The sequence below is a fragment of the Saccopteryx leptura genome, chromosome 2 (assembly GCF_036850995.1).
Source record: "Saccopteryx leptura isolate mSacLep1 chromosome 2, mSacLep1_pri_phased_curated, whole genome shotgun sequence".
Lineage (NCBI taxonomy): Eukaryota > Metazoa > Chordata > Mammalia > Chiroptera > Emballonuridae > Saccopteryx > Saccopteryx leptura.
Window position 1 is genome coordinate 131,573,616 of NC_089504.1, and position 27,600 is coordinate 131,601,215.

At 52.6% G+C, this 27,600-nt stretch overlaps 1 protein-coding gene and 1 long non-coding RNA gene across 4 annotated transcripts; one reads left to right on the forward strand and one right to left on the reverse strand.

Moving 5' to 3' along the window:
• Nucleotides 1-493: 493 nt before the first annotated feature.
• ASIC1 (acid sensing ion channel subunit 1) lies at nt 494-26,402 on the reverse strand. 3 transcript variants are annotated; one of them, XM_066368735.1, is made up of 12 exons: nt 25,962-26,402; nt 24,776-25,153; nt 23,944-24,139; nt 6,218-6,368; nt 5,464-5,591; nt 5,022-5,172; nt 4,594-4,650; nt 3,959-4,112; nt 3,469-3,560; nt 2,887-2,966; nt 2,684-2,788; nt 494-2,536 (listed from the first exon to the last, which is right to left on the reverse strand). In XM_066368735.1, the coding sequence occupies exons 2-12, from the start codon at nt 25,135-25,137 to the stop codon at nt 2,432-2,434; spliced, it is 1,581 nt and encodes a 526-aa protein (XP_066224832.1). In that variant the 5' UTR covers nt 25,138-25,153; nt 25,962-26,402; the 3' UTR covers nt 494-2,431. The 3 variants fall into 3 exon arrangements, with proteins under 3 accessions (XP_066224832.1, XP_066224828.1, XP_066224829.1); XM_066368731.1 differs by lacking the exons at nt 23,944-24,139; nt 24,776-25,153; nt 25,962-26,402 and adding an exon at nt 8,892-9,574; XM_066368732.1 differs by lacking the exons at nt 23,944-24,139; nt 24,776-25,153; nt 25,962-26,402 and adding an exon at nt 8,892-9,574 and having other exon boundaries at nt 5,022-5,175.
• On the forward strand, nt 7,363-8,401 carry LOC136394901 (uncharacterized). The gene is made up of 3 exons (XR_010749248.1): nt 7,363-7,427; nt 7,855-8,012; nt 8,333-8,401. It is a non-coding gene; the product is annotated as an uncharacterized lncRNA (long non-coding RNA).
• Nucleotides 26,403-27,600: the final 1,198 nt, after the last annotated feature.

Here is a 27,600-nt window from a genome sequence, read left to right on the forward strand (position 1 = left end):
AGAGAATAAAGGACCTGGCAAAGGTCAACCAGCGAGCAGGTTAGTATAAAGCCAAAGCCTAGAATCCAAATCTTCTGGTTGATATAATTCCACAGAAAAAGTGCCTCAGTAACTACCTCTCTTAGCACTTCAACCCAACTTATTACCTGACTTTTAACCTAACCTGCTTCCAGATTTTAAGTTTACTTTGAATTTTGGCCTTGCCTTTTCTCCAAAGAATCCTTTGTGCTAGGACTGCTTTTTGGGATCTTTGTTGCTTTTGACCACTTTCCTTTCCCTGTCCAGTGGTTCAAACCATGGTGTGGTGGCCAGCCTGTCTCATCACAGGACCAGGGGCTCCCTGCTCCAGCCTCCTTACTCCTCCCCTGATTGTTTGGCCCCAAGCCAAACTTAGTCCTACGCCCTTAATGAGAAGGACTAAATGCTATTCAAATTAGAGAAGAACGACACTGAAGAGATGGTTGAAACCCAGTTTATTAGACCAGAGGCATGCGTCACCCATCGCACTGCCTGTTTTCCAGCACACCCTTTGGCCTTGCTCCCACTTCCCTCTGGAGAGGTCTGCTCTCTAAAGAACTACCAGGAACTAAGAGTTCCTATTGCCTCACTCTCCAGCTCCAAGCCAATGCACAGGTGACCTGCCACAGGTTCTGTTCCTTCGCTGGAGACCAAGAGATAGCTGGGCTGAGGAGGCTGGGAAGGGGCAGGGCTCTGGCCTGGGAGGACTGCCTTGTGGAAGGGGCATATCAGGCCTTCTACCCCACTCATTTCTCATTAAGGTAGGAATAACATTCAACTTCCCCTCTCTTTCCTCCCATGACCAAACCATACCTCACCAAAAAATATAAATGATGGGTTTGGGTATCAGGTGAGGAAAAGGGTCTGGGCACCTAGAAGGAGGGAAAGGCTACTGACTGAGGACCTCAGCTTCTGATGTCAGCACCCCACTACTCCACCTGCAGGAATCACTGATCCATAGCTCCCTCTGTCTTTGAAGCCCTTGGCTGGGTCTGCAGAACAGATCTTCACCATTTGAATGGGGGAATCTCTCTATACTAGTCCCTTCCCTTGGGAGTCCACAGGTAGCCAGACAAAGGGCACTGGGGTGGGTAGAGCAGGGAAGGGAATGTTAAGGCTGCAGGGAGAACAGAGGATGCCTAGGATGTTGGGAGAGGGTGAGGCCAGAAAGAGGCAGAGCTTGTGATTCACAGCTTCCTTTATGTCGCCACCGAGACAGTGCGAAGGTTACAATGCGCGTGTCGTCTCCTTGTGCTTCTCAGAGGGATGTGTGTACACAGTACAGACACCAGGGGAGAGAGTCCAATTCTTTATACAGGTGAAGGCATTCAGAGACCAGGGAGGGAGCAGAAACACAGGAAGGGGGTACTTGGGGTGGGAGGATGGTTCTTAGAGACAAGAGGGAGTGGGGCAGAGACAGACAGAGTTAGGAGAAAGTATATACAGAGATATAGCAATATAGAGTCTGTATCATATAGAAATAGAAAATGCAGATGAGGTTGTTGAGAGAAGCAAATGAAGTTGAGGAAGAGGACTTGGGAGAGTTCCATAAGAAAATTTATGGATGTGGCCCTCTGCAGGAGCCCCTGGGAGTGGGACCAGTGAGATTAGGCACCAGTGCCCCTCTCCCTGAGCTGGAAGCCAACCAGCTGGATCTTTTATGGGATGGTAGAGGAGGGCAACCTCTTGGGATGTCTCTCTAGCAGCTCTGGGATGGAGGTGAACTTGCAGATATCAGGATGTGGCCTACAGCACCAGGGCCACATCTTGTTCCCATCACCACTTCTTCAGGGGATCCCCACCCCTCCTCCCTAGTGACTTCACATGGTGTATGTGTGTGTGTGGGTGGTGGTGGGGTACTAGGGTCTTAGTTCCTGCCTGGAGACTTGGGGTTGGGGAGTGGTCACTGGGCTGAGGGGGTCTCTTAAGGCTGGGGAAGCCCACATCACCATCACCACTATCCCTCCCCTTCAGGTACATTCTCTGGTTTGGGGCCAAATTCCAGATCCAGAGGATCCCCTCCACCCCCCACTAGGGGAGGGCTTTGTTGACTGATGGCAGCAGAATGTAGGTGGACACTCAGATGACAGACAGCCAGACAGAATTCAGACTGGGAGCTGGAGGAGGCAGCATGGAGCAGAGAGGGGCAGCCTGAGGTCACTTGCCCAGTTCTCTTTTTAGTTTCTTTTTTAGATTAGTTTTGTTAAAAATAAAAAGAATGGGATAGAGACAGGGAGAGGACTCAATGGTTAATACTCCTTCCCCACCACAGAGAAGAGGAAAGGACTGCCAAGGAGTGAGGGGCTGCCTTGGGAGGAGGGAGTGGGTCCCCAGGGCAGATGTGGGGGCAGCTGGGCCCCCTTGCTCTCCTAGCCCTCCCCATCTAGGCCTTTGGTACAGTGGCCTGCAGGGTTCAGCAGGTAAAGTCCTCAAAAGTGCCTCGGGCCGGATGGTGAGGTAGGATGTTGGCAGCATACGTCATCCCTGCAGGATGGCCCCGCAGGCTCTCACAGGGGTTCTGAGGAAACAGCACAGGACAGTGACTGGTTATCAACAGGTGGCGCCAGGGTGTAGGGAAAGCAAAGGAGAAAAGGTAGCAAGAGGAGTGATCCACGGGTGGTAGGGGAAGGGGCGGGGCCGGAGGGCACCCCTCTGGCTTCCTCACATGTCTTTTGACGTCATCCAGGCTGAGGGCTACACCCTTGTCTGCGCTGCTCCTCTTGGCCTCCTTCTGGCATTTCCCTCGTCTGCACAACTTGTGCTTAATGACCTGGGACATGTGGGGTGGTGGCGGGTGGGTATGTGGGCACACTGGACCCCACCCCCACCACTTCCACTGCCCCTCCCTGGTACCCAATTCCCGCTTACCTCATAGGCATAGTCAAAGAGCTCCAGCACCGTGAGGATGCTGGCCCCAATGAAAAGCCCCATCTGGCCCCCAATGTCACCTGCATGGGAACACAATGAGGTCAGTAGGGTCAAGACACTATGGGAGCTGCAGAACCCACTGGGACAGGGGCAGACAAGTCATTGCGAAAGGGTAGACAGCGTTTGCACACAGAAGGAGTGCAGAGTGATTCTGATGGGGTCTTTATTTTCTTCTACATGCTTTTGGGGGGTTTCCCCCCTCCTTTTCTAAAATGAATAGGTATTATTCAGAAAAAATAATTGTTTATAAAATACCCTAACACTTATTCTTAGGCAAATTTTCAAAAGCATATGAAATAGTCCCCTGTTCCTGCCCACAGGCCTATCTCTTCCCCTTTGCCCTGAGAGAAGGCTCAGTCCCCTCCCTCCACCACATACCAAGACACCAGAATTGGGGAAAGGCCCCTGGGGATAGCTGAGGAGGACGAGCTCATGGGACAGAGGTGAGTAGCCTGCTTGGGTGGTAGCGTGTCACACCATGCCCATGACATGGGAAGGGGACAGGTCCCATCAGCAGCTCACCCAGGAGCCCTGCAATCTCATAGGCCTTCTTCTGCTCAATGGTCTCATAGTTGAGGACTTCAAAGAAAATGTCCAGCACCAGGATGTTCTCCCTGCAGAGGGGATGGGGGAGGAGACCTAGGTTCAAGTCACATCTCTGTCCCTTACTAGCTAGGTGACCTTAGTAAGTTAGCCTTTCTGAATCTCAGTCTCTATATCCATCAAATGAGATGCTGATGGGGATATCTGCCTTTTAGGGTTGTTGTGAAGATTAAATGTGATGGCATATACAAAGAGATGCTCCACACACTAACAAGTATGATGTGACCCAAATTACAGCAAGGGGGGTGGAAAGAGAAAGAGGCACTTCCCCTGCTTGTTCTGGCTTGATCTTACCTCCATGCCCACCTCAGATTCAGCTTCCTCCTGTCTGCTGGTCCCCATCAAAACCTGCTGACACCGTTCACAGCCCCAGCCCAAGGGCCCCACCCTGCACAGTCAGAGCCCTTACCCTATGTACTGCTCAGACTTGTTGAACTTCTTGGCCAGGTACTTGGCAGATGCTTTGCTGGGGATCTTGACCATGGACAGCTCCTTGCCATAGCGGGTCAGATTGCAGGGCATTTCACACACACAGTATTCCTGGTCCTTCTCCACCAGGAAGTCTGTGCCCAGCCAGGTGAGAGGCGCCAGTTGAGTGGTGCCCTTCTGCCAGCACCTTCCCAACATGCACATCTGGACCTTGATCAAAGGAGCCCCAGGCCCGCTTCTCTTTCTGACTGGTCCTGCACCTCAGCCCTGTGCCCACCCTGTGTTGATCTTCACCCAGCCTCCTCATGGGTATTTTCTAGTCCTATATCTCCTGCCCTCAAAACGGTTGGGGGTCAACCAGCTGAGGTGCTGAGGAGAAAGAGTGAGGGCCCCTCCTAGGTGACCTCTGTCCATTTTTCACAGGGGCCTCTACAGATGCTATTCCTGTATCTACAGATACCTTGCTAACGTCAGACACAGTCGAGTTCAGGTGCAGCCTGATCCAAGAATTATTTGAAGCTTCTGAGAGCTTGGTCCCTTCATATGCACCCCTGTGCATATGGCTGGCAGTCCCTTCTCCCCTCCCCCAGACTGCCCCAGGACAAGAACACTCACCCAGAGCAGGATCTGCACACTCCTTATACTGCTCTGGAGTGCAGTATGGCGCATCCCCTAGAGAGGAGAAAAGAGTGGTGAGGATGAATTTTAAAGGGCTCTTGTGATAGTGGTTGTAACAAAGGTCTGGAAGATGGAAGATGGGAGACAAGGAGAGGCTAGGACTAGCCAGCCCCCAGTCTGTCCTGGAAGTGACCACCCCATAGTCCATCCCTCCTGGACCCTTCCCACCCATCCCTATGGGTACAGGCAGGAACTGAGGTCAGAGACATATGGGTATGAAATGGGGCTGGAACTGGTGGGGAAGGGAGAAGCCAGCTGGTCTTGCTTTCATGTTGGCAGAAGGTGGATATGCATGGGGAGCTGGTGAGGAGCAGTGCAAGCTGAGGAGCCCCAGCCCAGGACTGTTTGGAGCTTTGGGCCCTGACCTGGCATGTGCACCATGCGGCAGTTACAGTTCTCCACCAGGTAGCGGGTCTCACAGTCGATGCGGCAGGCGGTAATGCTGTAGGAGTCGAAGAAATCCGAGTCCATGGTAACAGCTTTGCAGGTGCCCCAGGGCGGGGGCAGGTAGATGAGCTGCTGGGAGAGCCAGGGAGCTGGGGGTGTGGGGACTTCTCCCCGGGTCACCTTGATGGACTCCTCTGACAAAATGCAGAACTCAGGAGTCCTGCCTCTCTCCCTCTGCAGCCTCTGAGGATCTCAGAGTTTAAAGAGCATCCCTGTTTGTCAGCTCATTCATGCTTTCTTACTTGTCAGATTGCTACCCAGGCTCTTGCTCATCTGCCCCTCCCATTAGTGATGGCCCACCACTCCATCTTGACCCCTCAACACCCCATCCCCGAGACCATCCTCCTGTGGGCTTCTCACCCGCTGCTCCTGGCAGGCCACAAAGGTCTGGAACCCTGGGGCCACGCCAAAGCCCAGCTGGTCGATGAAGGGAGGTTCATCCTGACTGTGGATCTGCACTTTGATGCCCGCTTCAAAGGACGTTTCGTCTATGAGAACGAGGGGGCGGGAGGGTGTTGGTAGGTTTTCGAACTCCCTAACCTCCTCCAGAGCCGGAGGAGACATCCTACCTCTTCTGAGAATAAGCACAGTACACACTGAGACTGGGGAGATTAATTTATGGGGCCCCAGCCCATCCCCAGCTTCCTTTGGGTTCACCAACCCCATGCTGCCCTGAAGACCCCTACATCTTACAGCGTGCTTACCTGGCTTCGGCTATGTGTCTGCTGTTTCAAATTCTTTCACACTGTCTCAGATGCTCTCCATTTCTCCCCCTCCTTTTCTCCCTTCTCCCCCATCTCTCTCTGCCCCAAGGCCCCTGAGACCAGACAGACAGGAGGCAGCCCAAGAAGAGAGGGAGTTATTTATAGAGTGAGTGGCGGACACTGATGGAAAGGGATGGCTGGTTACCTTAGAGAGTAACTGAGCCAGGAAGGGAGAGCCAGAGAAATGTGAGTGTGGCAGTAGACAGAGTCGGAGAAGGAGATGGTGAGATGCTGGGCGGAAGGGAGGAGAGCTCCAGGCCTCCTCGGGGCCCACAACAGAGCCCAGGAGTCCCCTGGCAGAAGCTGAAGCCTGGAAGCATGGGGAAGGGGGCCCCTGAGAGGTGACATACCAGTCTCCCCCCATACAGGCAGGTACTCGTCCTGCTGGATGTCTAGCATGATCTCCAGCCCATTGCCCGTCCCACCCTTCATGGTCTTCAGCAGTGGACGCCCATCTCGGCCAGAGTTGAACGTGTAGCACTTTCCATACCGTGTGAAGACCTGGCAGGGGCAGAGTGAAGAGCCTGAGAGTCCTGCCCGCACCTCCTATCCACCAAGGGCTGCCCCAGGCTGCGCCCCAGCTGCTAGAATCGCAACACCCTTCAGGATTGATTCCTCCCGTGCAGCCCATTCTCCATTTGTCTTATATCCCACCTATTCTCTACCCTGCTGTGTGCACTGGAAAGCTGGTCCCTGTGGGGTGCTCCTTTGCTACCTGGACAGGCTTCTGGTTGCATTGGCCCATGGGAAGCACCAGTTAGGGATCAGAGGGCAGGGGGAGGGAAGGATGGGGCTCTTCTCTTCCCCCACTCCTCAGGTCTCTGAGAGTGTTCTGGCAGTGGCTCAGACCCTCTGTGAGGACAAATTCTGCCAGGAGGGCTCCCTGCACAACCAGTTGCCTCCTTACACTCCTGCATCCTGTGTGTGACAGTTTCCACCACTGCTAGGTGCCTCCTCAGGCCCCCTTATTAGTTTCCTTAACTCTGCCCACAGCTCTGTAAACAGTCCATTTGTTAAATTCTTTTCAATTAAACTAGTTGAGTGGCAATCTTTTTCCTGCTTGGACCCTGTCACATACACCTCCATCATCAGGGTCCCGTCACTGCCATCCCCCTGGATCCCACCCCAGGCATCTGAAATTCTTTTCTCCCCAAGACCCTCCTCAAACCAAGTTAAGCTTTTCAGTTTCCTCCAGCTGTTAGCCCCTTATGTCCATCATTGTCCCATTATCACCAGAACTTGAAAGTAGACCCAGTTGCCCTGTCAAGGACCATGCTCACCAGAACACCAGCATCTCTTTTCTCAGCATTTGGCACTGAGCACCCAGGGCATGGCATTTGGCAATGCTTGTACAGGACAGGGCCTCCAAAGAGATCTCCACCCTGGGGGCCGTCTTCCCACTCCGTACCCCAGAGCAGCCCTTATCACCGCAGAGAAGAGTGAACTAACGCTTGATGGCCCTTTCTCCACAGCTTCCCTCAATGCCTCCAGGTTCCCACAAAGGGAATGAGTGCTTTTACTACTGCTGGGTGGCGACAAAGTCCACAGAGCAAGTCTTAGGTGAGTATAGACACAGCCCGGAGAATGAGAGGCAGAGTGTCAGGCTAGATTGGAGCAGCAGGGGGAGAGCAGGTTACTAGGAAACAGAATCCTTGTCCTACCCCCCTGCCTAGAACAGCCTCCTCTTCCCCTGCTCCTCCCGTTTGGGGAGGGGGGCAGGGGCCGAGGGCCTAAGGTGAGGTAGAGAACTCCAACAGCTTCTTATCCCCTCCAGCCCCACCACTGGTTTCTGTGCCATTCAGCTATGGGTTTCAGGCTGGACACACACCCACGCCTACCCTCCATCTGGGGACGTGAGGGACGCCAGGTGGCTGAGACAGTCTGGAAGAGCCCACCTTGCCCTGGCTTAGAGAGCTGTGTGGCTGGCTGGTGGACTGTTGCTGCCATCTTGTGGTTCTCAGTGAGAAGTGTCTGATTCTACCCTTAGGTCCAGAGAAGCCAGTTGATCCCTTCCTTGTCTGGTCTTCCTATATCTCCTGTCCTGTCTGAGGCCCAGTGGACCAAACCTCCATATCCTGTCTGTCTGCAGTCAATCTATGATGCGCCAATATGATGACACCCACCTGTTCCTGCACTAGGAAGGAGGTTGGGGACTGAGGGAGAGGTGTATGGGGAGGGAAGGCTTAGCAACTGGAACCAGGAGGGGACAGGAGAGGAGTCTGGTCAGACAGAACTAGAAGCTGAACTGGAGAAAGGGTGGGGTGCCACTTGGTCCTTCAGCAGGGAAGGCCTTAGACTCCAGAGTGGCAAGGCAAGCTTGACTTCCAGTGAGGGCTTCCCTGCAGAGAGGGTGCCGGCCACTGAGAGCTGGGTGGGATTTAGAGGAGGCCTGTTATTCTTAGTGCACGCCTGCCCCTCTCTCTCTCTCTCTCTCTCTCTCTCTCTCTCTCTCTCTCTCTCTGTAGGAGGAGCCCAGGAAGACCAAGGGAAGATGCAGTGAAGTCCCAGCTGTGGGAGCTGCTGAAGAGGATGTGGTAGGCTGGAGATGAGGCTGTCCCCACCCCCACCTCCCTTCCACACTCTTGTCCTGCACCTCCACAAACCAGTGGCACCTGCCCCAGCTCCAGGCCAGGGATGACAGTCAAAGCTATTAATGCCAGGCATAGACACCCACCTTCAGGTCAGAGGTTGACCTCAGAGACGGTCCAGGGAGGTCTGGACATGCTGGAGGATATCCAGGGAGACACCTGGGGCCCCGGGGCAGCAACTAATTACCAACTAGCACAAATATGTTTCAAGATTTTAACAGGAAGAGCAGTACTGGGAATAGCGGCCCAGCTCTACACCCTGGGGCTCCTGGGTGAGCCCTGGCCAGCCCTCTCTGAGACATGCCACAGAGGGCGCATGGTCCATGTGAGGTAGGGAGGAGCAGGACCTAGCAGCCCTAGCCCCAAAAAATGATGGTTAGGGTGAGCCACAGCAGACACTCTTGGGGTGCCATGCCAGGCATGGGCCCCCACTCACCACCGAGAAGTTGTGAGGGCCGCAGGGCCCCCCGCAGTAGGAGCAATAGAGCAGCATGTCCTCAAGCCGGTGGCAGGAGCGATTGTAGAAGCGGTGCAGGTTAAAGGGCTCCCCAGAGAAGGCCTCAGGCCCTGGGGGGGCAAGGGGCACCCCAGGGTCATCACTTTCATCCAACCCCAGCATGGGGGCCAGGTAGAGCAAGTCAGGGTAGCTGAGCTGGGACAGCCGCACGGTATTGGTATTGCAGAGGGTGACCGCTGGGAAGGCTAGCTCTGTGGTGGCCACCTCATCTAGCAAAGTCACGTGCGGATAGCTGAGGTAATAGGCAACACGGTCTCCTACCTGGCACAGGAAGGCACCCAATGCCAGGACAAAGGCCACTGCCCACAGTACCTGCCTCGGCCCTGGGCCCCCTTCCACAAAGATGTGGCTGGGACCATGGAGAGTGCAGCTGTTGGCGAAGGCCACCAAGTCCACAGGCAAATCCTCCTCTCTGGACTCCTTCCTAGCTGCCTCCTTTTCCTTCTCTTCTTCTGATTCTGAGCTGTCCCGCTGCTGCCGCTGGTGGGAGCCCCAAACATCTCCAAAGGGCCCTGGGGCCTCTTTTCCAGAGGAGAATGACACGGAACAGAAGATCTGAATTGGCATCTTCTCCAGGGGCTTCCTGGCGCCGGGAAGTGGCAGAGAGGGTAAGGAGAAGCGATCCCACACGGGGCCCGGCAGGGTCAGCACCCAGCCCTTCTGCCGGGTCTCCGCCACCAGCTGGCCGTGTCCTTCCTCGCCAGGGCCTCTGTGGCAGTGTGGCTGAGATGGGGCGGGGCGTGGAGAGGGAGACCAGCCTGTCCTGCAAGGGAGGGCTGCTGTCTGGGCTGATGAATAATTGATGGCAGTAGGAAAGGAAGGCTGGTGGAGAGGTGAGGGGCTGGAGTGCATTTTTTGTCACCAGCTCCAGCAGGAAGGAGAGAGTTGAAGGCAGAATGGAAACCTGGAAAATTCTGGGGTTCCTGGTACCCACCTCTCCAGGTGAGATGGGACCTAGCAGAGTCCTCTGCCAAGCCAGCAACAGTCCCATCACTCACACAGACACACACACACACACACACACACACACAGACACACACCTGCCCGCTACCTTTCATCCTCCGGTCTGTTCCTCAGCAGGCCCCTCAGTCTTCCCATCCACTTCAGGGTCCTCTTCCTCATTCTCACCTGTTCCAGTCATGCCTCTGAGATGGCTGCACCCCCACACTCTCTTGGCACTCTCTCAGACCTCTAATTCCTCTCCAATTCCCCCTGACTCATAATCTCCCCCAATTATTTCATTGACTCCCCAGTTCTCCCAATTCACCTTTATACTCCAGTTCTCTTCTAAGTATTTGATTGTTTCCTTTCAACACTGTCCTGACCCCAATTTATTTTCAGTTATTTCCTGAACCCCTAATTCTGCAGTCACACTCCCTTGACTTCCAATTTCCCTCCAGCCACTCCCTGACCCCATTTCTCCTTCCCTCACTCCCATGACCCCATCTGGGTTTCGAGTGGGCACCTCCCCCACATTGAGCTGTACTTAGGTCACCTTCCCCTCCTCCATTCCCTTCTGTGGCTTGGGGGGCAGCCCAGGTTCCATTAGCACAGGTCTCTCACTGACCACAGACTCATTTATGGCTAGTTCCTGGCACTGAGGGACCCCATCTCTTGCAGCTGAAAAGCTTCTTGACAGATCACCACTCCCCCTCCCAGCTTGCCCACCCTCCAATTGTCCAGGAGAAGAGTTCGAGGAATTCTCTTCTGGTGAGGGGAAGAAGCTGAGATCAGAGAACAGACTGGGTCCTGGGTCAGGTGGAGAGTGCTGGGAACCAACCTAGGCCCCCCACAAATCCTTAGCCTCACAGATGCCCCCAACCGCTCAGTGTCTCAGGCTCCCCTTGCCCCCAATTTCTCATTCCCTTCCCCCAGGCCCCTGGCCCCTCTGTGGGCTCTGATTACTCATGGCCACTGGTTGAGGAACTTGAGCCACCAGCCAAGTCTCCAGGGCCTAGAAGGTGACCTGAGGAAGGGAGGGGGGGAGATGAAGCATATTAACCCTTCTGCTGCAGGGCCAGAGAAGGAGCAGTGGGGGTCAGACAGGTCCAGGTGGGCCTAACTAGTCCTTAACCATCCCACAGCCCCAGGTCTTAGTACCCTCCCCCTCCTTTCCCCACCCCCCTGCCCCCAAACACCTGCTCCCTGCTCCCTTCCCTTCTCCATTTGCTTGCAGAGACCCTGGAGTGTGTTGGTGTGGGAAGCAGGGTGCCAAGTTCTAGCAGAACTGACTGACTGATGTGGGACCTTTGGCCTCAGCTTTGCTGCCAGGGACACAGAGGCCCCAGAGAAGAGCAGTCTTTGAGATCTGGCCCCTCTCCATCCTTATGCCATTGCCTTCAGACTAACCTCCTCCTATTCTGCCTAAATAACAGCCTTTCAATGGGTCTTCCCACCCCACCCCCACCCCACATCCCTGCAATTTCTTCCCCCCTTCAACCCATGCTATGTAATTTTGACCATTCTGCTTAAAGACCTTCACTCACTCCCCAGTGCCTCTTGGTAAAATTCAACCCCAGCCCCATAGGCCTTTGCAGTTGACCTTCCAGCCTCGCCTCCCCTTCTCCCCAGTCCACTGTCCAGCCACTATGCCCTTCTCCCATTCTGCAGACACAACAGGCTTATCCATAGTTTCCTGCCTCCCGTGGACTCCATTTGGTGAACTTCTACTCATTTTTCAATACCCTCCTTATACACTACCTCCTTGAAGAAGCCTTCTCTAACTCCAGAGGGTATAGTTAGTGCTCACTGAAGAAACAGACTAAAAGGTCCAGTTTTGCTCAAGGCCCTTCAGGCATGAGTAGTGACCAGTATTTCCTTGAAGACAGGGACCGTGAGAATGAAAGAATAAGATCCAAGGACCACGTGAAGAAACAGGAACTGAGGAAGACCGGGAATACCCTGGGCAACCAGAGATAAGGAGATGAAGAGATGTGGAAAGAGAGACAGACCGTCACCTGCAGCTGTGGTCTTCATACTGCTCCTGTATGAATTCAAGGGTTCCTTTTCTGTTTCCTGTCTTGTGTGCCTTTTTATCTTGCCTACCAGACCTCAGCTGGTAGGTTTTGCATGTCCTCAGGATGTTTCAGAGGTGAGTTCCAAACTTGGGCTGGGGGGTGGGGCCTTCATACTGCTCCTGTATGAATTCAAGGGTTCCTTTTCTGTTTCCTGTCTTGTGTGCCTTTTTATCTTGCCTACCAGACCTCAGCTGTCAGGTTTTGCATGTCCTCAGGATGTTTCAGAGGTGAGTTCCAAACTTGGGCTGGGGGGTGGGGCCAGCCTAGGTTCAGGCTTGGGCTGGGGGAAGCTACAGCTGCCCATGCATCCCACACCCACTAGAGGGCGTTGTCCCTCTCCTCCAGACTTCTTGGCAGGGGAAGTAGATAGGACTTCCAGAAGACAGAAACTAAGGCGGGGGAAGCTTCCAGTGTGGAGGCCTCACCAGAGAGGAGGGTGTGCACACAGAGCAGCTTCAGAGGACAGCAAATCTGTTATGGCTGGAGACTTCTTCCCCACATCAATACAAAGACCCACACGGCACTTCTCTACACACAGACACACAGCCCTCGGTAACAAACACACACAAACACAACGCACACCTTAACTGCACTTCCTCATCCATGTTCTAACACTCTCTCTTATCTCAGTTTGTTCCAGTAGACAAATCCAAATTTTTCACAGTAATGAGGAGGTGAGGCAAGCAGCACACACAGATTCCCAAGCATACACGGAGGGTCCCAGGAGAAGTGCCCAAGATAACACACATGTAGGACACTTAGTTATGAATGCTCTGTTTAAGGATGTGACCCCTTCCCCATGTCACTCCCTAGCTAGTACCTCTCCTAAGCTGTGTTTGGTCACTTAGTGGTTTCTACCTTTCTCTAAATCGCTCATTGAACTCCAAGCACTCCTCACATCCCTGAAACGTTTCATGCTTTCCAAATGCTATCTCATGGCATCCTTATACAACCCAGTGAAATAAGCAGGGTGAGTAACTTCACCCCATTTGACAAATGAAGGAATTGAGGCATAGTGACTTCTTCAAGTCTCATGGAGAGTAAGTAGTGGGTTTGAAACTAGAATTAAGTTATTTTTTTTAAATTTATTGATTGCAAAAAAAAAAAAGCCTCACCAGGCAATAGCGCAGTGGATAGAGCATTGGACTGGAACGCAGAGGACCCAGGTTCAAAACCTGGAGGTTGCCGGCTTGAGCATGGGCTCACCAGCTCAAGCTCAGGGTCACTGGCTTGAGCGTGGGATCATAGACATGACCCCATGGTTGCTGGCTTGAGCCCAAAGGTTGCTGGCTTGAGCCCGAGGTCCCTGGCTTGAGCAAGGGGTCACTGTAGCCTCCTCCCCAGTCAAGGGACATATGAGAAAGCAATCACTGAACAACTAAAGAACCATAATGAAGAATTGATGCTTCTTATCTCTCTCCCTTCCCATCTGTCTGTCCCTATTCCCTATCTGTCCCTCTTTCTGTCTCTCTGTCACACACACACACACACACACACACACACACACACATTTATTGATTGATTTTAGAGAGAGAGGATGGGAGAGAAACATCAATTTGTTGTTCTACTTATTTATGCACTCATTGGTTGATTCCTGTATGTGCCCTGACCAGGGATTGAACCTGTATCCTTGGCATATCAGGACAATGCTCTAACCAACAGAGCTACCTGGCCAGGACCTAGAATTAGGTTATTCTTCTCAAAATCCTTTTATTTTTTTTTAATCCTTTTTTTTACTCATCAAATATTTCCTGAGTCTCTGTGTGCTCAGGGCACATGTAGAACAGATGAAGGGCAAGGATCCTGCCCTCATAGAGCTTACTGTGTAATGTGGAGGGGGGCAGACATCAGTTTTTAAAAATCACAAAAATAAATATTTAGTTACAAACTGTGGTGAGTGTTATGAAAAACCCCCCACAAAACAACTATAGTTTTATGGGTGTGAATGGTAGGGAATCTGGTCCAGACTGATAATCCGGAAGAGTTTCTCCTAAGAAGTGCCGTTTGAATTACAATCTGAAGAATAGGGAGTGCCTGGCCGGATAGCTCGGTTGTGAGCATCATCCTGAAGTGCAGCAGTTGCTGGTCAGGGCACACACAGGAACAGGTTGAGTTCCTGTCTCTCTCTTTCCCTTTCTCTCCCTTCCTTTCTTGCTAAAATGAATTAAAAAAAGAAATAAGAAGGACTGATTAGGTAAAGGTCTGTGTGTTTATGTGTGAGGGTATTCCAGAGAGCAGAGTTTGTGCAAAGGCCCTGAGGGGAGAGAGCTGAGAGGAGGAGGATATAGCAGGAGAGCAGGAGGAGAACAGATTGGAAAAGCAGGCAGGACCCACACCCCTCAGGCCTTGACAGCAGCCAGTAAGGATTCTGGTCCCAGGGACAATGAGAGACTCCCTATGGAAAGATTTCAAGTGATCAGAGAAGTGTTTTGAAGAGACCACTCAAGAAGAGCCAGAGGGGTTGCTAGAAGACCTATAAGGAAGCCAGGATTAGGTGAGACATGGAATGATGTGGTGGCTTGGAACAGGTTGACAGAGTGGAGATGTTTAGGAAGCAACATTGGCAGATCCTGTTAAGGGAGGTGATTGGAGATAGAGTGTCAGGGGTCAATTTAGTTTGTGTCAGTGGGTGAATGAAGGGGTGGTTCTCTAGATCAGAAACACAAGTAAAGGACTAGTTTGGGAGGTAATATTAATTTGGTTTTGCATGTGCTGGAATTTTTGGAGCCTTGGGGGTGTTAAGTGGGAAATTGGCCACTGGGACTGATGCTAAGTGGAGAGGGCTGGGCTGAGACATACTGTTGGCAGTTGGCAGTATATAGATGGTCAATTAAAGTCACAAGTGAAGATGAGACTGCCCAAGAATAGAATGTAAAATTTAAAAAATAGATAGAAAAAAGGCCTGATTTTGTAGTATCCACTAAAGTTTAACAGAATCCTGACTTATGACTTAACCACAACTCCTAGTTGTATACCCAAGAGAAATGAGTGTACATACTAACCATGAAGAATGTTCATAGTAGCTTTATTTATAATAGCCCCAAACTAGTAACAACTTAAATGTCTAGCAAGAGTAGAATGGATAAATAACTTATGATATATTTATATAATGAGATACTACACAGCATTGAAAAAGAACTTTTGCAACATACAACAATGAGACTGAATGTCACAGACATAATTATAAGCAAAAAGACCAGACACAAAAGTGAATATACTGTATGGAGGATACATATACTCTAAGAAGTTTAAGAACAGGTGAAAAGTCTTTATATTGACAGAAGTCAGAATAATGGTTAACTTTTATGTGGTAGTATTGACTAGGAAAGGGTCTGGAGGAACTTTTTCTGAGGCATGGAAATGTTTTACCCTTTTATACCAATGGAAATAAATACCAATGCAATATATAAAATATTAAATTGTAAGATATACCAACATAAAAAATATACTAATGAAAAGTTCATTAAGTTAGACCAGTGGTAGTCAACCTGGTCCCTACCGCCCACTAGTGGGCGTTCCAGCTTTCATGGTGGGCGGTAGCGGAGCAACCAAAGTATAAATAAAAAGATAGATTTGGCCCTGGCCGGTTGGCTCAGTGGTAGAGCGTCGGCCTGGCGTGCAGGGGTCCCGGGTTCGATTCCCGGCCAGGGCACACAGGAGAAGTGCCCATCTGCTTCTCCACCCCTCCCCCTCTCCTTCCTCTCTGTCTCTCTCTTCCCCTCCCGCAGCTGAGGCTCCATTGGAGCAAGGATGGCCTGGGCGCTGGGGATGACTCCTTGGCCTCTGCCCCAGGCGCTAGAGTGGCTCTGGTCGCAACAGAGCGACACCCCAGAGGGGCAGAGCATCGCCCCCTGGTGGGCAGAGCGTCGCCCCCTGGTGGGCGTGCCAGGTGGATCCCGGTCGGGCGCATGCGGGAGTCTGTCTGTCTCTCCCCGTTTCCAGCTTCAGAAAAATTAAAAAAAAAAAAAAAAGACAGATTTAACTATAGTAAGTTGTTTTATAAAGATTTATTCTGCCAAACTTAGCAAAAATCCGACATAAAGTACTTGGTAAGTAATTATTATTATATGCTTTAACTTGCTGTAACTTTGCTTTATAAATTTTATAAAGTAAAGTTACTTCCCTACTTTATAAATCACCATTACTGTGGAACTGGTGGGAGGTTAGAAAATTTTACTACTAACAGAGATTAAAAAAGTGGGCGGTAGGTATAAAAAGGTTGACTACCCCTGAGATAGACCATTAAATCATAGCCTCATAATCTAAAAGAGGAGGAAGGCCTGCGATTGAGACTCATAGAGGGGCAACACTTAATGGTCAAATAGAGGAGAATGAACTGGCAAACAGAGAAGGAGTGGCTAGATGGAGGAAAACTGGGAGAGTATAGGTGTCAGGCAAGAGAACAGTCATGATAGCGATATAATTCAAGATGGGAGAATCTTGCCTGACCAGGCAGTGGTGCCGTGGATAGAGCGTCGGACTGGGATGCAGAGGACCCAGGTTCGAGACCCCGAGGTTGCCAGCTTGAGCGCGGGCTCATCTGGTTTGAGCAGTGCTCATCAGCTCGAGCCCAAGGTCGCTGGCTCAAGCAAGGGGTTACTTGGTCTGCTATAGCCTCACAGTCAAGGCACATATGAGAAATCAATCAATGAACAACTAAGGAGCCACAAAGAAGAATTGATGTTTCTCATCTCTATCCCTTCCTGTCTGTCTGTCCCTCTCTCTGACTCTCTGTCTCTGCCACACACACACACACACACACACACACACACACACACACACACACACACACAAAGATGGGAGAATCTTAAGCCTGTTTCAGTGTCAGTGGGAAGGTTCCCCTGGAAAGGAAGAGAATGACTGTAGAGCAGAGAGAGGCAGAATCTTTGGGGTAAAATTCTTATAAAGGTAGAAGGAGATCAGATAAAAGACTAGTTTGAGATTTCAGCCTAGATAACATGGATGTTCCCCTCTGGGGGTTGGTTCCCAGAGGAAGCAGGAGACCTTGTCTGAGGCTTCTCTCTTCTCCATGAAGCAGGAGCCAAGGCGGGGCGGGGAGGGTGGCCGTCTGAGAAGAGTGAAGAAGTGTGCAGTAAGTAGTGCCGAGAGCAAGTTGGCCAGAAAAACACAGTGGAGTTTCCAGGCAGCACTGCAGGCCTGTTTAAGGACGTTGGTCATGAACACAACGGGATTCCAAGCTGGTCTGTTGTGTGACTTCCTCTGGTAGAGCCTGGCTGTTCTGGAGCCACCCTGAGGAAAGCAGTGGTGGGTTCATCTAAGGTTGGGACTTGGCCACATGGTGCCGTGAAAAGGCAGAGGAGTCAAAAGACTTGGTGTACTCAGCCTGAGGCTGGGATTCCTTCTCCTTTATACCCTTTCTTGCCCTTCCTGCCTCACCACACTGCTTCTCTACAGAGTGCAGGCAGCTGGGGAGCCCTGAGCACCCTTCCCACGCACCACACTCCCGCTCCTATGATCATGCACAAAGAACCTGGAGTCACAGTCCTACTCTGACATTTACCAGCTGTTTGACCTCAGGCAAGTCACCTAACACCTCTGAGCCACAGTTTCCTCATCTTTCAAACGAAGATATTGACATCTTTCCACCTCCCAGAATTATGAGGATCTCATGAGCTAAATAAAGTAAAGGGAATTTGTACATTGCAAAGCGAGACTGAAAGAGATGATTAATTTTGCTGGTATGTGCTCTGCCTGTGACCAGAGGTTTACACGCACATGACCTCTCTGCACAGCCGCAAAAAGTGAGCTACGTGCCCTGGGCGCATCCACACACATCCACTTCACACCCTAGTCCACATCCACACTCTCTCATCCTCACACATGCACACAGAGGCGCCCATGTGTGCTTGTTCACTGGGGACACACATGCAGCGAGTGAGTGTGTTGTGAGGAAGGCTGAGTTGGCTGCTGTCCATGGTCTAGGCCCTGCAGCGGTCTCTCCGACGGATGTTCCCAGCCTGGCGCAAAGATGCAACAGACCAATTTGCCACACACACTAAGATGCGCAGCTCAATCACCCAGGCCCCCAGGACTGCCAGGGGAATTGAGGGGATGCAGATGATAGGGGTGGGAAAGGGTTTTATTTCCAAGAACTCATAAGAAAAATCATAACTTCCCCTTCCTCTACCTTGGGAATGGCCTTGGCGATCCTGGGGTGGCAGAGTGAGTTTCTGTCCTTATAGTTTCTTTTATTTTTTTAAATTGTATTTATTGATTTTTAGAGAACAGAGAGGAAGAAGAGAGAGAGAAAGGGGGAGGAGTGGAAAGCATCAACTTGTATTCCTGTATGTGCCTTGACCAGGCAAGCCCAGGGTTTTGAACCGGCGACTTCAGATTTCCAAGTCTACGCTCTATCCACTGCGACACCACAAGTCAGGAAGTCCTTACGGTTTCCTAACGAAATTCCCCATCAAGGTGAATACACGGCAGTTTTATACCTATTTAAGCATTTTGCATGCGGAAGATGTCTCTTCCATGTGTTCAGGACTGTCAGTGGTGCACATCCATTCTACACATGGGCCGGCGTGGGCTTAGCCAGAGAGTCCCAGAGGCTGAAGAAGGGGCTGCCCCTTGGCAAAGAATAATTTAGCAATCCACATAGAGCCTGCTTTCCTCACAGGTAATTGGACCTAGAAGCTCAGAAATGGAGTAGATGACACTGTACCCAAAATAAAATTTAGGAGTACCAGCACCCAGCCTCATTCTCTACCCAAACTAGGTACCACCTCTCATTCTTGGTCTCCTTCCCAGTTTGCCTCCCAGAATCCCCATGCAAGGGTCCTGACTGGAACAGAGGGTAGAGACTCTTGGAACAGCTACCTCAGACATACAATGAGGGGAGGTTTGTGCCTAAGGGACCCGGCCAAAGGCAGGCAACGACTCTTGCTAGAGAGGACTGGGCTGGTCATCAGTCCTCCTGGGGGAGGTTAGGGTAGGGGAGAAATCACACATTCTGTTAAACTCGAGTTTCTAAGTAGCTGAGCTGGGCTGTGAAGATTGGAAGGCCTCTACCTAGATGTCGAGGATCCACTCATCCCTGACACATTATTCCTTGCTCCCAGGGCTCCTGTTTGCACCGCCCACCCTCTCAGCTTTGAGCCTGCCTGGGTACTGCCCTTTACTCTAAGCTCCCTGAGGGCAGGGACAGGGTCTGCCTGTTCACCACCCACTCTGGCCTGGCACTTAGAAGGGGCTCTGTCACAAGAAGGAATCAACTGAAGATAGACACACCTCCTGCCTAATGTTCAGCCTCTCCCACCATCCCCTCAGAATTGAAACTATCTTCCACAAAGTTGAATCATGCTCAGAAGCAACTTCCACCCACAGCAGAACCATCCGCCCTCTGTGCCGGTCTCCCCTCTGTTTCCTGGACGCGCACCAGGTGCAGCAGGGCCACACCTTCCACTGCCCGCGGCTGGGGCAGGAGAAAGGCCCAAGGTTCAGAGGTGCTCCCCCCCTCCACTTCTTGCTCTGCCCTCAGAGGCACTTAGTTACTTACATCAATTCCCTATTACTTTAGCCAACAGCCAGGAGATCAATTAACTTAGAGTAGCCTCTTAGCTGACAGTACTCTTGGAAAAGGGTGGAGTCAGAAATGACAGGGAGGGAGGAGGTGAGAGAGGAAGCCAAGTTAGCCAAAGGGTGTGTGTGTGTGTGTGTGTGTGTGTGTGTGAGAGAGAGAGAGAGAGAGAGAGAGAGATGGGGAAAGGCAGAGAGGGAGAGAGAGACCCCGACCTCGGGTCCTCTGGATGCTTGCAGCTGGCTCTACTCCAATCTCCTCCCTCCAACCTCAGGCTCTTCAGGGAGGGAAGGAGAGAAGGAAAGGATAAGGCTGGAGGAAATATCCAGGAACCCCTAATTCCAGAGCAACTCTCATCCAAAGTTAACTTCTCCACGCCAGGCTCCCCACCCCTCTGCAGTCTGTGCGCGCTCCCCTGTCGGAGACCCTCCTTGCCCGTGAAGACCACCAGGCCTCTGCGTGGGGTTGTCCATGACCCCCTTCTCTATGTGGCAGTCTGAGCAGCCTTCCCCCCCTCCAGCAGCCTCTATTCCCTACCTAGCTGGAAGGGACAGACCCAGGTAGTAAGACTGGACCTTCCCAGGCACTCCTGGTCTGAGCTGCTATGGGGTGGAGTGTGTGGGTGTGAGGTGTGTCAGTGGAGGGGTCTGCCCTGGGGATAAGGATGTTGCCTGCTAGTCCCAGCTCTTTCTGGGGCCTGCCATCCCCAGCTCTGCTTGCTTTAAAATGACTTCTCCCTCCCCTCTGGGTCCCAGAATCACCCACCTACACCCACTTCTCATATCAGCATCTCACCCCCATAGGTGCTCCAGAAGGTTCCTGTCCTCTTCCAGAACTGCAAGAGGATTTCTGTGTCCACCCCCCTTACTCCACTTCTCCTCCGGGGATTCCTTCCCCCACTGCAAAGTCCTGGGGAACTCCCGTGGGCTCCTCAGGGATTTCTGTCCTCCTATCCCTTGTCCTCAAAATTCTCTCCTCTCCTGAGGGAGAATACTACCACACTCCACACCCACCTTTAGGATTTCCTTTCTCTGCCCTCCCCTTCCTTATTTTCCAGGGTCTAGAAATGAATTCTGCTTCTCTCTCCCCCAGGCAGAGGCTCTGGGTCTCAGCTGGAAGAGGGGGTGGCATAGGGCAGACTGGGCAACCATCTGCCAGCCCCCTCCCCTCGGTGCTGTTCAGCATTCCAGCCACACTGGCGCTCCCACTGCCAGGGACAGATAAGGTGCAGCTGGAGGCTGGCACCAGCTGCGACTGTGCTCAGTTCTCCCAGCCCCCACCCAGACACGGGCAGACAGCTGCACCCCCAGGTCCTCTCCATGGAACCCCTGCCCTGCCTTGGCCTGTGTGGCATTGAGGTGGGTTAGGAGAATGGAGCCTCAGACCCTGTTTCCCTGGCAACCAAGCACCCCACCACGAAGGGAAAGAGGTGGCCCGGGCAGAGGGAGTCTTGTGAGTGGGTCTCTGGTTGCTCTTTTGGCATCTCAGGAGAGAGCGTCTGAGGCCTACCCGACGGGCTGCTGTGGGGATACTCTCCTCATTGCCCTCTGCCTCTTTAGTCCCAAAAAGTTTCGACTCAGTTCCTCCCTGATTTAGCCCAGGTTCCCCATATTCACCTCATTCTCCCAAGCTAACTCAGTCAGAGCTGGAAGATGGACCTGTTAAACACTCTACAAGCACTAGTCCATCCCCAGAGGTTAAGCTGGGCTCAGAAGCACATCCACTAAGGGAAGTAGGGTCTTTGAGGGAGTATGCCATTCTAATGTCCCCTGAACTGTCCTCCAGGAGCATACACACCTTCACAGACCCTCACACATACTCACTCACACACACACAACCTTTCACAGGTTTAAAGAGAGTTGCCCTTTGAAACCTGCAAAAGACTTCACATGGTGCTCATGCACAATATATTTTGCAAACACTGTGAGCCAGGGCTTGGGCCCCCAGTTAAGAACTTCTGCTCTCGAGGTAGTAGAAAGTACCAAGATGGTCTTCCCTAAGCTCTGACCCAATACAGATGTTTTCTGTCAGTGCCACATCTGTCTGAGGGCTAAACACACACCTTCTGGTGTAGCAGAGAATGGCAAGGTTGAAGAGGCTGATGCTCACTGTGAGACCATGCAGAGAGGAGAAAAGGTAGAGCATTAAGCAAAGTGTGTCTGCACCCCTTAGAAGCAGGGAGCTGCAGTGCCAGAGACCTTCTGCAACAGGGAGATGGCCAACAGGAACTCAACTAAGTTCCCGTCCCTGTAGGAACATCCCTGTGGGCAGAAGTGGTCGAGTTCGTGACATGGACAGGGCCCAGCAGTGAAGTCAACCAGAGAGGATGAAAGGAGGGGTTGAGAGGTTTGGGTTCAGCCATATTCAGGGTCAGGTCTTTGACATGGGCTCAGAGACAGCAAAAACCTGGTCTTCTCTGACAACCCGGACCAAGAAGAGCCAGTGTTGGGCCCGCAGGCTCCTAGCCTGTATCTCTCCCCAGCAAGAGGAAGAACTCAGATTGCTCCAGAACTTTCTGAACCAATCATATCTCCATTTGACTGCTTAGATTTGTCTCCTCAGACAACATGGACTGGTCACATTTCAGTATCTTCATTTCCATTAACCAAACATGTCTTAGCATCACCACTTGGTATCTCTCTGGACATGGGTGACAAATGGACAACTGAACACTCTCTATGAACTTACTATGTCCCCATTTTATACCTTAGCACTTTCCCAGGGTGAGCCAAGCAATTCCCTCCCTCTTCCAACACTACAAATCATCCAAGCTAATGGGTTTTCTCTGTCTTTCTTGGTCTCTTGTGCTTGTGTGTTGGGTGTGCCGGAGAGGAGGAGAGCCTTGGTTTTCACTTCCACCTTCACTTACAGTCCTACTACGCTTGGGAGAGAAGTTGGTGAGCCTATGAATCCCTTGGTCTTGGGCTCTGGGGAATCCAAGACTCTCCTGGTTTGAAGAAGTAAAAGGTAGAAGAAAGTGGTTCTTGCATCACATTAAACTCCTCATCAGCTCGGCTGAGCAAGCAGTGTGGTCATGTAACCTCTGTCTGGTAAGAGTGACAAAGGCTCATGAAACCAGTCTGAAGAGCAGGGCTTTAAAAGACTGGGAAGTCTTATGTAACAGCAGGAAAAAACAAACACCATCCTGGCTCCAACCTTTCTACACAAACCAGTACAGTCCATGCTCCCATAATGCTAGGAGGAAGCAAGCAAGTAGGGGAGAAAACGGGCAAGCAGAAAGGGGAGGCTCTGCGAGTGGAGAACTGGGGCAGGCCTGGAGAGCAATGGGCTCTTAGAGGAGGTTGGGTTTTCAAAGAGCAATGGCCAGGACTGGAAGAGATACGGTGACTCCAGGATCAGCAGTATTAACGAAAAGAGCACGCTGCATCGGGACTTAATGAGACATTCGTTCTAATCCTGAATCTGTCACTAACCAGCAATGTGAGCTTGGGACAGCTCATTCTGTCTCTCAGTCCGAGCATTTGTAAAATAGAGGTAATATGGCTATTTATCTAGGGAATTGAAGGAGAGTCTAGAAAACATTCTGAAGAGTTACAAGTATCATCCTTTCATTTGATGTCATTTTTCATAAATGGCTCCAAATCTTCTAGTCCCTTTCCTGCCTCTGTCTAATTCTAACCCCTAGGAACCTGTATGACTTGCTTAGGGTCACCTGGTGCATCAGGTGTCAGTCGGTCTCCTTAACTACCTCTCTGGGGTGCTGGTTTTAAAGTAGCCACATCTATGGAGGGTGCTATGTCTGTGGGGCATCTCCATTTTAAGAAGCAAAGGGAGATTTCGGTTCAGCCATAACTGTGTACCTCAAATCATCTCTCCTACCTCAGACCCTAGCTCTGTGGCTCTTGATGGCAAGGGAGTAACTCAATTGGACAGTGTGTGTGTGTGTGTGTGTGCGCGCGCGCGCGCAGCATGGAGCAACACAGAGAGAATGACCTGTCTATTTAAGAGAAAACTTCTCGTCATGTCTCACAGTGCTTCTCAAACTTTAATTCAGATCACCTAGGGGTCTTGTTAAAATGCAGATTCTGATTCAGTAGGTGGGGTAGTAAAGTCTGCATTTCTTTCCAGCTTCCAGGTGATAATCCTTGGACCCCTCCTCACCCCTCAGTTCTGACACCTGTGGCCCAGAAAGTAAGCTTAATGGGGTCAGGGCCATGCCACGCTATGTGTGTGTGTGTATGTGTGTATTGTGTGCTGTGGACTATCCTTGTTGCCATCATAGGTACAAGGCTAAGCAAATGCACCCCTATGCTAAACAAAATCCCCTCCAAGCCCCAGGGACACACAGTTTCCTCTCCCAGAGTAGCAAGCAAGATGAGAGGCCCACCTGCTCCTGTCTCCTCCTCCTCTGGGGGCCCGGCTGACTCACACCCTGCACCAGGGATTCACTCACCACCTTGAAGTCTTCTGCACTGCAGGCCTCCCCCCGGAATTGGCAGGAGAGCAGCATGTCTCGAATGTCATGCCCTGCACGGTCGTAGAACTCGCGCATGTTGAAGGGTTTGGGCTTGAAGCTGCGGAAGTTGGCTTTGTCCTGCAGTATCTCTAGCTGCTTTTCATCTGCCATCTGTGTGTCCGGTATCTCGTACCTGGAGCCCGGGGGTGAGCAGTGCATGGATCAGCATGACTTTCCGTTCCTGTCTCCATTTGACTTCCAGTGTCCCATACCCAACCTCAAGGGGATGGGGGAGGGCACCATCCAGCCCTGGGGATCAGGTCTGGGCACAGGCACGGAAGAGAGTGGGGCGTGTCCAGTGGACCTGCCCATGGTATCTGAGAAGACAGAGGATCTGCAATGGCTTCCCTGGACCTGGGCATCTCAGTACAGGGGTCAGGGTGGGGTGACAGAGAGATCAAGGCAGGAGCTATAGCTTTTATACTATAGTCTCTACCTTTTAAAGATGTTCTGTCCCTTTCCCCTAAGTGAGGAGAAGATCAAGGCATAATTGCAGCGTGGGCAAAGGTCACTAAAGAAAGGGTGGTGATGTCTCAGAGCTTAGGTCGGGTAAGGGGCAGAGCTATTTTGGACTATGCTGGGATCAGAGATTGGGTCTCTTTAGTTGAGTGCTGAGAAGTACCCCATTTCCTTTGCTGTGAGTAGCAGGTTTGGCAGGGACTGGAGAACAAGGTTGTCTGGGCTTGATGGGGTTAGAGATGGGGTGTCTGGGAGCTAGAATGCACGCAACTCTAGGAGCCAGGCTAGAAGATGGGTGGGAGCCACCCACCTGTTGTTGAGCAGGGCCAGTAGCTCCCCAGCATGGTACAGGTCATTCTTGGAGACTTGGCTAAAACGGAACTCATTGAGGTTGCACAGCGTGACGGCAGGGAAAGTGAGCTGGGAGGCAGCCACCTCATCAAGCTTGGTGACGTGGTGGTAGTTGAAGTAGTACTGCACACGCTCAGTGCACACACACAGCAGCACAGCCAGTGAGCCCAGGAAGCACAGGGCCCAGAGCGCCCGCTTTAGTGACAGCCGCTCGTAGGAGAAGATGTGGGCCAGGCCGTGCAGCGTGGAGCTGCTGGCGAAGGCCTGGATGCTCACCGGCTGGACGCCACCCACCTCTTCCTCCTCAGCCTTCAGTTCCATCCTGGCCAAGGGGATCCTGAGGGAGGAGGAAGGAGTGAGACTCATTATCCTGGCATTAGAGTTCACATAGGGTACCTCCAATTGTGTCCATCTGGAATTTCCATCTCCAGAAGTCATTGCCTCTGGGGCAGTAGACTTCCCTGGTGTGCTAGCCTGGAGGTGGCTGGCCAAGGGACACACTCCCAGAATAGGGTTTCCCCAAATGCAGGGGTTGGGGGGGAGGGTCAGCTCAGCAGGGGAGTATGTTCTCCCAGGGAAGCTTCGCAGGCCAGGGGAGACCCCAGATATAGTCATCAGAGGGTGAGAGGGAAGTCCCAATATTCTCACTGGTAGGCACAGGAGTTCCCTCCAGATGTAGGGTCACTCTGGGACAGAAATGTCCACTCCATACTGGAGGCAAAGACTCCTCAGATGGGCTAAACCTGGTGTCAGGAGCTCCTGGTCAAGGGTGTCCCTAGGACTGGGCTTTCCCCCACCCCCTGAGCTAAACCTGGGCCAGAAACCTCCCAGGGAGGTAGGAAGGGACCCAGCTTAAGTGCTCACCTGCGGACGTCTCTAGTTCTCATAACCCGCAGGCTGTGTGTGTGCATATTTGGGGTAGGGGGTGAGGACAGCCCGAGGTGGATGCATGGGGGGGCGGTTCCCTATGACAGTGAGCTGTCCCCGCCCCGGACGCAACATCCCCCCTCCTCCAGTCCAGCTTCTCGTTGCAGCCAGATTTCCTACTCGGCCCCCGCCCCCTCCCCAGCCACCCAAACCGCCCCAGCGAGAGGGGAGCAAAGTCCCGGCTTCGGGGACCAAAGGCGTGGGGATCAGAGACCCACCTGAGGGGGGTTTCGGGAACCCGGCACCCGGCGGCGGGTCCTGTGGCGCGGGGCCGGACGCGGGCTCAGCGCCGAGCCGCGGAGGGGCGCATGGCCCGGAGCGGGAGCCGGCGGCCGCCGCGGCACGCCGCGCAGATCCCTGCAGGGAGCGGCCCGCCCGCGCGCACTCGCTTGCTCGCCTCGGCTCGGTCCGCCCGGGCTCGGCGCGGTGCGCGGCGCTCTCAGCCCCGGGATCTGCAGGGATCCATCGTCCGGCCGGGAGGCGGCGGGAGGAGAGGCGAGGGGGGAGGGGAAAGGGTGCGCGTGCGCGCCTACGAGTGTCTGCGAGGGTGTCTCCGGGCCGGTGTGCGCGCTGGGCCCCGGGACCTGGGAGCAGGAGCCAGGGTTCCCCCGCTGCCTCACGCCCTCCACCCGGCCGCTCCCGGCGGCTCTGCCTCCCTCCAGTCCCGGAGCCGTTTCTCTTCCTGCGAGGGCCTATAGCTTGTGTGTGACTGTGTGGTGTGTGTGTGCGCGCGCGCGCGAGCGGGAGGGAGGGTGTCTGCCCCCAGCGTCCCCCTCCCTGCTCTGTCTCCTTCGGATCGATGCTCCTGCCTCTTGCTGCTGCTTCCTCTGGTGGCACACACACGCGCGTGCACACACACACCCAAGCTCCGAGTCACACTTGACTGATTCAAGCACTTGTCCATGTGGAGACACAGACACACATACAGACCAGTGTCACACCTCACCACTCACACCCACACATCCCAGAGGCTCGGCCCACAGCGCAGGCACTCAGGAGCTTACATATAGTCATCTGTTCTTATCCCTGCTCCCCACCTACATGTGACATGTACACGCATACACATATATAAACAAACACACAGGTTTGGCCACCCAAAGTCCGTCCTTGCAGCCTTAGGAGGCATATTTGCAACCTTTCAATTCCAACCTCTAAAGAAGGAGCAGAGAGAGGGAAGGAGAAATAGCCCGGGGTCAAGGGAATTTGGACAGAAGTCTAGAAACAAGGAAAGAGAAGAGAGGGGGGTGGGGTGGGGAAGGTAGAGGGCTAGGTGGGTGGAGGTGGATAAGAAGGCGGAGCTGTATTCTGGGGATGGAGCAGAATTCTGGGGCATTGAGCCCAACTCTGGGGGCTGTTTCTGTAGCTTTCGCCTCTCTCCTTCTCTCCCTCCCCTCTTCTCTGAGATACCTTGGGGGGCCTTCCCTATCCAATTAACAGAGGAGCAATCAAAGGGAAGTTGTTAATTTGCTGATGCTCATTAGGGGCTCTTAGCACAGAGTGTGTTGAGGTCTGATGGTGTCAGATGATGAGAAGGGGGGTGTGGGGGACCAGAATTCCATCTCTAGCAACTCCTTCACTCCACTTGTAGTCTGGTACAGCTCCGGGAGAAGGAAGGTGAGAGGTGTGTTCTCAAGGCTTTAAGAACGAGAAGGGGCTGGCATAGTTGGGTGAGAAGATTGTGAGGGGTTGAGACAGGGGGCACATGGGAAGCCAGGGAAGGAGCTGGAAATCCCTAGAGGAAGTATGGGCTTATGACTGCGGAGGAGAAGGAGTGGGGTCCGTTTACTAGGGGCCTGGGTTTGGCGCTGCCAAAAGGAAGGGAGGATTTTGGGTTCCGATCTTGAGCTGGGGAGCTGT